This window comes from Rhinopithecus bieti, unplaced genomic scaffold, assembly GCF_001698545.2.
Source record: "Rhinopithecus bieti isolate Rb0 unplaced genomic scaffold, ASM169854v2 scaffold_40077, whole genome shotgun sequence".
Classification (NCBI taxonomy): Eukaryota; Metazoa; Chordata; class Mammalia; order Primates; family Cercopithecidae; genus Rhinopithecus; species Rhinopithecus bieti.
In genome coordinates, this window is record NW_016816716.1 from 230,662 (window position 1) to 242,120 (window position 11,459).

An 11,459-nucleotide genomic window follows, 5' to 3' on the forward strand; every position below is an offset into this window, starting at 1 on the left:
CTTTGCCAGTCACGTAACTCGCAGGGTGATGAAGGCTGCAAGAGGCTCCACGGCAGAGCTGGGCTGGGCTGTGAGCCCCACGCAAACCAGCAGAGCTTGATCTGTTTGGCCAGCGTCCTGGCTGCTGAAGCCTGCTTCTGCCAGGATGGCATTGATATTCTGCACGTAGAAAAGAAGTCTCAGTTTCAAACTAATTGCTGTGAGCTCAAACGCATACAGTCATTAGCGCTTCACTCTGGGAAGAGAGCTGAATCCTAATTGTAGAACTGTCATGCATCCAGGCAAACTGTGTACTCTGGAGACAGCCGTGCCCAGTGGTAGATGGTCCAGCTGCCCCCCCAACCCCTCCCACTGTTTCACACACACAACCCTACAGCCCTATCTCTACAGAACCAGGCTACCCTTTGCTCTTCTAGCACCCTGGACTTAGCCGACCTGCTGAGGCTCATTCAAAACCTTGCACCCGCCCCAGCTTTTGGGTTTTGCTTCCAAGAATGTAAGAGGCTAGAAATTCCCAAAGACCTTTTGGGGCTGGGCTGGACAAGGCTGTGGGCTAGCCTGAAACTGTGTCCCTTTCATCTTTGCTCTGTTGCTGATCATTTTTGCTTAGTCCTTTTCCAAGCACCGGGTGTGACAATAAATGGTTGAATTACACTTCTGCCTCTCCTCCCACTGCTAGAGAGTAATCTAGAACATAGATCTGAGCGGGTCAATCTTCAGGATAAATCCTCTTCTGACTCCAGACTAAGTTTAAGAAAAAGTCTGATTTTCTAAAGAGAAAAGTACTAACAGCCCTCTGGGTCTGGCCCAGCCTAGCCTTGCTCCATCTGTAAAGGGTGACCTGTTCTGGAGATGTAGTCTAGGGAGTGGCTATGAGGAGTTAAACCAAGACAGGGACCACAGTTGCGATGAGAATGGTCACATGGATATCCCTCATGTTAGCTGGTATTTCTAAGCATTTTCTGTAGGCTATGCACTTCACAGACTTTATTTCATTTACTTAGAACAAGCTCAGCAGGTAGCTATGGCATCCTCACCATCACACAATACCTGAAAGCACGGGCTCCAGGATCCATTTGCCTGGATTCAAATCCTGATGCCCCAATTAGTAGCTGTGTGACTCTGGGCAAATGTTTCCATCTCACCATGCTTCTGTTTTATCTGAGATGGTGATGAGGTAATTGAAGCGCCCCATTCTGAGCATGGTAGTGGTCAGAACTGTGTCCAGCCAGTGGTCAGCCCTAATACACTTCAGCCATTACTGCAGAGAGAACCCACATTCAGGGAGTTGAACACCTGTTTGCTGTTCCCTCCCATGCTCTTAACCACAGTGTGATAAATATGGATGTGGGCAGCCAGATTCATTGTTTTGTTTTGAGATGTAGCCTCGCTCTGTCAACCAGGCTGGAGTGCAGTAGCATGATCTCAGTTCACTGCAACCTCCACCTCCCTGGTTCAAACGATTCTCCTGCCTCAGTCTCCCAAGTAACTGGGATTACAGATGTGCACCACCACACCCGGCTAATTTTTGTATTTTTAGTAGAGACGGGGTTTCACCGTGTTGGCCAGGCTGGTCTTGAACTCTTGACCTCCAGTGATCTGCCCGCCTTGGCCTCCCAAAGTGCTGGGATTACAGGCATGAGCCACTGTGCCTAGCAGTGGCCAGATTTCTTTGAGACATGCACCCAGGGCCTGTCAGTAAAGGGTCTGGGGTGTGGTCATCATGCCTGTCTTTCAGTGAAAGGGGCCACAGGACAATTCTCTGTCCTGTGTGTGACTACAGGCTCCCAGCTTTAGTTATGATCCTTCCACTGAAATGCAGTTGAGGAATTTCTCACTGATTGATTGGTTCACCAGGTAAAAAGCATTCAAGATGCAATTAGAGATAAGAAGCAGTGGTTCAACTTCCTTGGGGAGGAGATCAGCCTGAATCCTTCTGTCGGAATCTTCATCACCATGAACCCGGGCTATGCCGGCCGCACGGAGCTACCAGAGAACCTCAAGGCTCTCTTCAGGTGAGTGTCAGCTCTGCCCCATGCAAAAGCCCCAAAAGAGAAGTTTCTTTCATTTTTCCACTTAAAATGTGTGACGTATATTTTAAAGAATATTTGGAACATTTGGAAAAGTAGATTTTTAACAACCATCTTTAATGTCCTTAATGCAGTAAAATTGCTTTGTGCTTAATTGTGTTCTGTTCTCCTGTGTATACACATTTAAATCCACACGTCGGTAGCCTACATTTGTGGTCTACATAGTTTTGTGTTGTTTTTTGTTTTTATTTCATAGTCTCTCATATCATAACTATTTCCTTCTATTAGATATTCTTGATAAATCTCATTTCATGGCTGCATGTTTTTTTATCAAGTGCATGGTTTACAATGTAATTGACTACTCCCGCATGGTTAAATATTAAGACTTTCTAACATTTAAAGTACATTTATGCATAATGCTGTAATGTACATCTTTGCACATAAATCTTTTTTTCTATATGCATGATTATTTTCTTTGGCTAGCTTCCCAGAAGTGGAATTACTGTATTAATGGGTAGAAACATTTTTAAGGCTCTTGATACACATTGCCAAATTGCTTTCTAAAAAGAGTAGCACCAAATTACACTCCTCGTAGAGATGCATGAGAGCACCTCTTTTATTTCACCCTTGCTACCGGTGGACATTGCCATATTTTAAAATCTTCTTTACTTTGATAAGAAAACACAAATACATTTCTTCGCAGGAACTGGAGGCTGCATTCTTTTTCCAGAAAGGAAAAGTTGGCCCAACAGAGAGAAAACTGAAGAATGCTTAGTGCCTTCTGATTTTCTGGTTACTGAACTTTTACCTAAGGGAGATAGACTGTGGGGAGCTATGACAAAACTATTTTTTTTTTTTTTTGAGACAGAGTCTCGCTCTGTCGCCCAGGCTTGAGTGGAGTGGCCGGATCTCAGCTCACTGCAAGCTCCGCCTCCCGGGTTTACGCCATTCTCCTGCCTCAGCCTCCCAAGTAGCTGGGACTACAGGCACCCGCCACCTCACCCAGCTAGTGTTTTGTATTTTTTAGTAGAGACGGGGTTTCACCGCATTAGCCAGGATGGTCTCGATCTCCTGACCTCGTGATCTGCCCACCTCGGCCTCCCAAAGTGCTGAGATTACAGGCTTGAGCCACCACACCTGGCCAACAAAACTATTTTGTCTCATTTTTGGACTGAGAAACATAGTGCTGTCTGTCCAAAGAGGTTGTCAACACTGTATTGGATTTCCAGAGGCGTAGGAGGTCACTGGGCAGCTTCCTGCGTACTTCACTCTCTCAGTTATGGCAAATTCATGTGTCGCTGGAGTGATGGCAGCTTCTCCTTCTTCATCCAGGTCCCTGTGTTAACCAAGAGCTCTTGGAATGCCAGCAAGCTGTCTAAACGAGTGCTACAGAATACTGCATTGTTGGCAATTTGTTCTTACAAAGTATTTATTAAATAAGTGTTGTGTTACAAATGATTATAGAAGTAGGTTATCACCCAGATAAGAATTCTTTCTTACCTTTTTTTCTTGCTGAATCTTTTTTGCTGAATGGAACTGTCTTTGCCAGTTCAGGGTGCCGTAATGAACATACTGCAGTTGGGCGGCCTAAACAGCAGACATTTATTTCTCACAGTTCTAGAGCCTGAGAGTTCAAGAGCAGGGTGCCAGCATGGTCAGGTTCTGGTGAGGGCTCTCCTCCAGGTTGTAGGCGGCCACCTTCTTGCTGTGTCTTCACATGGAGGAAAGAGGATGAGCTAGCTCTCTGGCCTCTTCTTATAAGGGTATGAATCCCATTCATGAGCGCTCCACCCTCATGACCTAATGACCTCCCAAAGGCCTCATCTCCAAATACCATCACATTGCATTTTGGAGGCACACAACATTCAGTCCATAACACATACCCATAGAAGGAAATCTGGAAATAAACAAATGTATTTTTCAAAAATAGTAAGTACAAACATCTACTTTTACATGTAATTCTCTCAAAGGCCCTGTGAGGTGGAGAGTACTAGTTCCTCCAGTGTATACTGAAAAAACAGATGCATTCAGCAAATTGCTCAGGATAGTAACCCTAGTTACTAGGGTCAGCTAGTGAACCAACTAGTAAGTGGCAGAATGCTAGAGTTTGAACCCAGAGCCCCTGCTCCCCCGCCACCCCAGTCCTGTCATCCAGGAACCATCACTGTAACCATCTGGCATTTTTTTTTTCCAATACTGCATCCGTAGCGCATTTCTTTTTCAAAATTGGGATCAGACTCTATATAGTTTAGTATCCTACTTTCATTAGTAATGTTTTTTTGTGTCATTATGTAATTTTCCTTTCACACCACTATTTTTCATGGCTGCATAGTATTCTGTTGTACCAATGTATATTTAACCTTATGTGCAAGTTGCAAAATAATTTTGAGAATTTAAACATTTGGTTGCTCCTTTGAATTTGAATACAATGTAAAATATTTCAAGAAAAAAATGTGCTCGAATGAAATGTTTATGAAAATTTCATATCAGTATAGGGAAAATGCAATTAAAGAAATGTAACAACCTTAGGTTCCTATTACATACCTAACAAATTAATAAAATGTAAGTAATTTTAAAATCGAATGTTTTAGTGCCAGAGGAAAAGAAAATCGCAACAAAGCCTTCTCTAAAGCCCTTTCTATATTATTGTATATGCCATTCTGTGTCAAGATAGCGTTAATAAATATTGAGCTGATGCAAATGTAATTGCAGTTTTTGCCATTGAAAGTAATAGCAAAAACCGCAATTACTTTTGCACCAACTTAATACACACTTCAGACCTAATCATTAGAAATTTACATTTGTATTCAAACAAATTTACATTTGTATTCAAACAAGTACAGGATACGCCCTGGGTGTCTAGGCTTACAGGAGACACACATTTTGAGAAGGAAGAATCGGGGAACTCTCAGTTTCTTGAAAGTAATAGCAAAAACCACAATTACTTTTGGACCCACTTAATACATGCTTTAGGCCTCATCATGAGAAATTTACATTTGTATTCAAATAAGTACAGGATAAGCCCTGGGTGTTTAGGATTAGAGAAGACACATATTTTGAGGATGAAGAACAGGGGAACTCTCAGTTTCTTGTAGATACCCAGAGAAATTCAATTCCTTATTCTAAGCCTCGAATCTATTCTAGACAATTTGCTTTACTAATCCATGCCTTGTGTAAGACACACTGAACTCAAGTCACAAGACTTGAGTGGTAGCTCCAAGTCTGCCCCTGCCTGCTAACATTATCCGGCCCCTTAGGAAGGCGACTTCATTTCCTTTATCCTTAGCTAACTTATCTCTAAGTTGAAAGTCTTCATGCTAACTGCAGCAACACATAGAATACATTGAAAGTCTTAGATGAAATAATGGCTCAGGTCTTTCCATGAGTTTTTGCACTCTCAGTTGCCTCCGTGTGTGATCTCGGCCAGTGCCTATTTTCTTGCAGGTCTCCTCTTCAACACTGTTACTTGGGAAACTGACTGGGCCTTCTGTCTTCCTATACTCAGGCCTTGTGCAATGGTGGTTCCAGACTTTGAGTTGATCTGTGAAATCATGCTGGTGGCAGAAGGATTCATTGAAGCCCAGTCATTAGCCAGAAAGTTCATCACTCTTTACCAGTTGTGCAAAGAGCTTCTCTCCAAACAGGTAGGATCTCTAAGGAGGCTGCACAACCAAGCACCGTGCAACAGCCCCAGCTCTGGAAACATTCTGGAACAAATGTATTAGGAAAACATACTCGAGCTTTCTCATAGTCACTGTGCCCATAAGCATATCGAAAGCTCTGAACACTTCCACAATAAAGATTTATGTTCATTTTTTAGCTCTGAATTTTTCAAAATTAACCTCAAAACTCCATTTTTTAATAGAATACTTAGCAACACGTCACAGACACCAGTGTCCCATGAGAGACATTACAGTGGTCAATAAAAACCCCTGGAGGAAATGGTCTGTACCTGAAGGGACATAGATGAGGAGGGTTAGGGAAGCAGGTTAGTTGTTAACCAGCTTTGAGCTTCTCATAGTTGCTTGGCCTTACCTGTAGCTTCCGCCTAAGGCAGGAGGAAATTCACAGAAAAATTGTACCTTAGCAAAACATTACCTGCAAGGTTTCTGCCTTGAACGGAGAATTTCTTTTTGTCAAGGATAGATGACCGAGCTTCCCTGGGCTGTCCCCAGTGAGCTTTGGGAATATCTTGTTTTGATCACCTTTACTGCCATAACACAGGCTGTCTCAGCCCTGTGGAGTCTGTCCAAGATGCAGAAAATCCTGTTTTCCTCATACTTCTTTTTTCATTGTATCCCCTCTCTAGGTTCTTTCCCAACATTGACTTCCAGGCCAGTGACTCCCTCTTTTAAGGCTTTATCCCAAGCCTCTCTGTTGAGCTCTAAACCTGTACATTCAATGGTCTGTACCACAGCTCCCCCGAGTGTTTAAAAAGCTCCTCCAGCTCAGCACGTCTCAAGCTGATTTCCGTCAGCTCGAAGCCCAAGCTTCCTTCTCCTGTGTTCCCAGCCTCAGTATGCTGACCCCTCATTCACTCATTTGCTAACTCTAGGACCCTGGGAGTTACCCTGGGCCATTTCCTCTTCCTTGGCCCTGTATATAATTTTAAATGAACCTTTAATGATTCTATGTTCTGGATATTTCTCAAATAAGTCTCATTTCCTTTCCCTATTCATTGCTACCACTTGAGTTCCAAGCACCCATATCTTTTGTTTAAACTATTACAACTGCCTTTCTACTAGTTTTTCCACCTCTATTCTAATTCCTCAGATCTGTTCTTTAGCCACTTGCGAGAGTGATGATTTAAAAACGCTTCTCACTTGTCCTAAGATAGAGACCAATGTCCTTATCACTCTCTGCTGAAGACTGCAGGGTGTTCTGTCTCCTCCTACCTCAACAGCAGCGGCTCACAGCTCTCTCCCTGTCGTATGGTGCTCCATCTCCATTGATCTTTTTTGAGTTCCTTGAAACTGATTGTCTTCTCACCTGAGCTTGTGGACATCCTGTTCTTACTTGCCTTGACTGTACTTCTTTTTCATCTGTGCCTGACTAAATTCCACTCCTTTAAGGTCTTCTTTAATGCCATTTCCTTAGGGTAGTCTGATCCATATCCTGGGTACAGCCACTGTGTTCTTAGTCATCATTGCACACTGCATTTTTCTTTGGTAGCATTTTAATTTTTTAATTTTTTTTTTTTTTGAGACAGAGTCTCCCTCTGTTGCCCAGGGTAGAGTGTAGTGGTGTGATCTCAGCTCACTGCAACCTCCATCTCCCATGTTCAAGCAATTCTCCTGCCTCAGCCTCCTGAGTAGCTGGGATTACAGGTACCCACAACCACGCCCAACTAATTTTTGTATTTTTAGTAGAGATGAGGTTTCACCATATTGGCCAGGCTGGTCTCAGATTCCTGACCTTGTGATCCACCCGCCTCGGCCTCCCAAAGTGCTGGGATTACAGGTGTGAGTCACCGTGCCCAGCCTCCTTGGTAGCATTTCTCACGGCTCTAATTAAATAGCAATCTGCTACAAGTCAAGTAGAGGAGCTGGGACTTGAACAGAAGTCTGAGTTCAGACTCCATGCTCTGTTCTGCCCACTACAGCTCCTTCCCACACCATGCTGCCGCCTAAAGCCTGCTATCAGCAGTGTGGTCTGCTCTCCCACAGACCCTACTAGCAGCACCGTGACCGGGGGTTCATCTTTGACAGAACCCACTTTAAGGAGCTATTCTTGAAACCTCTTTTCCCATAGAATGTGAAGGTCTCCAAGGCAGTGCATGTAAGCTCAGCATCTACCATCTCTAAGAGTTAACATGGCTCGCTCCTTGACAGCCCTTCCAATTCTACCTGCTGAGTGTTCAAGGAGTAGCCAGATAGGTTTGAAAATGGTTCTGTTTGATCTCTCTGACCCCTACATCATTTGTATGTTCTGTGTCTGCCCTGCTGTTGTCACAACTGGAAAAGTAGCTAGTGTTCGACCAGGAACTAGAATTCTGGAATCATAATTTTCTAAGTCATTCCTTCCCATGTCTCTGCTCAAGCTTCAGAGGTGACCTAATGGTGATAGGATATTTATGATTCTGCAGACACTCACCCTGGCACATGGTGTTCTGTCTCTCTGCCACTTTGGTCTAACACTGCCCACAGGATCATTACGACTGGGGCCTGCGGGCCATCAAGTCCGTGCTGGTGGTGGCAGGATCCCTGAAGCGAGGAGACCCTGACCGGCCTGAGGACCAGGTCCTGATGCGCTCCTTGCGGGACTTCAACATCCCCAAGATTGTAACTGATGACATGCCCATCTTCATGGGCCTGATCGGGGACCTCTTTCCCGCCCTGGATGTCCCCCGGAGGAGAGACCCCAACTTCGAAGCTTTGGTTAGGAAGGCAATAGTGGATCTGAAGCTCCAGGCTGAGGACAACTTTGTGCTCAAGGTACATGTGGTTTTTCCTCCCAGGATTTCTCTCTCTCTTACTTATTGTCCTGGACAATGGGTTATCCTTCATCCATAATCCAAAGGGTTGTTTTAGATGTACAAATATGTTTTAGACGTAAAAATACCTAGTTAGTGATAATTCATTTCAACCGCTCTTCAGTGGGGACCCATAATGTGGAATGCATGGTAGGGAATACAAGGGAAAGTTGGAGGATCCTTACTTTATAGCCCTTCCATTCTGTTTGGTGTACTTCAGCCTGAATGCCAACTATCTGCTCACTCACCCACAAATGAAAGGACAGAGGCCAAGATCTGGCCACATCTACAGAGCCTCCACTCAATCCTACTATCCTGGGTAGAGACCAGCAAAAGAGCGCACCCGGGACCAGCAGAGGAGAATACCCCTCCCAGCCTCGTAGAAAACACAGCACAGCTCCTTATTTAACCTTGAGGCTTACCAGATATTGAAGAACCCAACAACACGCGAGATAAAGACAGATGGACAGACACAGACAGACACACACACACACAACAAAAACAGCCAGTGAAAATAACAAAGAGAACATTTTTAAAGTTCTAATTAACATCTTTGAAGGAAATTTTAAAAATGATATCTAACAAACAAGAATTAGATGCCGTTGTACAAAATAAAAAGCACTATTGGAGAATTATAAAGACCTGTTTTAAATGTAAAATTGTATGATTGATGGCATTTGAAATTCAATGAGAGGATGGGAAAATAAAGTGAAAGGCAACATCCCAGGATAAAGCTATAAACAGTATTATGTATTATGTGTGTGTGTGTGTGGTAAAATATTCACACATGCACACACACACAGAGACAGAAAGTGTGAGAGGTGAGATGATGTACAGAGGATCGATTTAGGTTATCCAACATGTTACTAGAAAGAATTCTAGAAAAAGAACAGGAAGCTAACTAGAGCTGGAAAGACATGTATCTACATTGGAAAGACAGTACTGAACAGAATGACTTTAAATGAATCTGTGCAGGGACACACTATAATGCAATTTCAGAGGTCAAGAATCAAGAGAAAACAGTAAGTCTCCTAGTTGAGTAAGGAGGTAGTACTAGTGTATTAATACCTGAGACAGAGTAGTTAGGAAAGAGGTTTAACTGACTCACAGTTCTACATGGCTGCGGAGGCCTCAGGAAACTTACAATCATGGCAGAAAGTCAAGGAGAAAAAAGTCCTTCCTCACAAGGCAGCAGGAAAGAGACAGAAAGAGTGCAGGGGAAATAAAGAGCTGCGGACACCCTTTGTCTTCCTTGCACAGTGCATTTTTCCTTTGTAGCATTTATCACAGCTCTAATTCAATAACAATCTGCTACAAATCAAGTGGAAGAGCAGGTGCTTGAAATGAAGTCTAAGTTCAGACTCCATGCTCTGTTCTACATGCTACACCTCCTTTCCGCACCATCCTGTTTATAAAACCATCGGAGCTTGTGAGAACTCACTCACTAGCACAAGAACAGCGTGGGGAAACTGCCCCATGATCCAGTCACCTCCCACCAGGTCCCTCCCTCGACACATGGGGATTTGAGATGAGATTTGGGTGGGGACATAAAGCCAAACCATATCAACAAGTGATCCAGGAAAGGAATGAAATACAAGAGGAACTCAGAATCTCTTGTCAGCTAAATTGGATACTAGAGAACAAGAAAACCATTCCTTCAAATTTTTTGAGGGAAATGATTTCAAGACTAGAATTCTATACAACCAAATTATCATCCATGATATTCTCAGACTCATAAATGTTACTTCTTATGCACCCTTTTTGAGTAAGTTACTTGAGGACATACTACAGCAAAACAAGAATGAAAAACAAGAAAAATATTGTGAGATTCAAAAAAATCAAGAATCAAGAAAAAAAAATCCTGAAATGACAGCTGTTAGCAGGCCTAGAAAGCAATCAATTCAAGTTAGAGCAGGAAGTCAGTAGTCTCCCAGAAAAGAGAACCTTAAGAAAAGTGAACTTATTCAAAGCAAGAATAGAGTAATAAGCTGCAAGTTCTTATGTGTTTTATTGAACTTCTAAGTTATGGGGACTGTGATGGTTCATTTTATATGTAAATTCGTCTGGGCCACAGACTGCCCAGATGTTTGGTCAAACATCATTTTGGGTGTGTCTGTAAGGGTGGTATAAAGTTCCAATTAGACAAGATGAATAAGTTCTGGAGATCCATTGTACAGCTTGATGACTATAATCAAAAAGATTATTGCATACTTGAAAATTTCAATAAGAGTAGACCTTAAATGTTCTTAGCACAAGAAAGTGATACGTATGCGAGGTGATATACATGTTAATTACTTTGATCTAATCATATCACAATGTATACATATATCAAAACGTATTCTACACCATAAATATATACAATTGCTATTTGTCAATTGTACCTTAATAAAGCTAGGGAAAGAAGAAGAAAACAGTGTTTATACATTCTACAACATGACTGAAAACATCTTTCTAAGTCAAAAAAGAACCAGTCACAAAATACCACATATTGTATGATTCTATTTATACAAAACATACAGAACAGACAAGTGTTAGAGGCAGAAAGTAGACCAGAGGTTGCATAGGACAGAGGTGGAGGCGGGGAGTGGGGATTGACTGTTAATGGGTATGGGGTTTTCTGTTGGTTTTTCTATGTTCTAAGATTCGATAGTAGTGATGGTTCTATAATTATGTGAAGATACTAAAAGTCATTCAGTTGTACACTTTAAAGGGTGAATTTTATGGTACATGAAGTATGTCTCACTAAAGTTGTTGACATGAAAAAAGAAAAGGTGATGGATCTAGAAAGCAATTTTAAATCTTCCCAGCATCTCTGTTAAATCCCTTGTTTATGCAAAGGAACAAACAAAAGTCTAGGAATATAATACAATCTCCATTCAGGAGCCAGAGTACCATCTCCCCTTCCCTCTCCTCTCCCTCTTCCTCCCCTCCCCTTCCTCCCCTCCCCTTCCTCCCCT

General features: G+C 42.7%; 1 protein-coding gene across 1 annotated transcript in view; it reads left to right on the forward strand.

Moving 5' to 3' along the window:
• Nucleotides 1-11,459, forward strand: part of DNAH9 (dynein axonemal heavy chain 9) — a 381,759-nt gene that overhangs the window by 142,426 nt on the left and 227,874 nt on the right. The window contains 3 exon segments of the mRNA XM_017855172.1: nt 1,858-2,015; nt 5,536-5,674; nt 8,177-8,464. Of these exon segments, the coding sequence (XP_017710661.1) occupies nt 1,858-2,015; nt 5,536-5,674; nt 8,177-8,464 (585 nt within the window).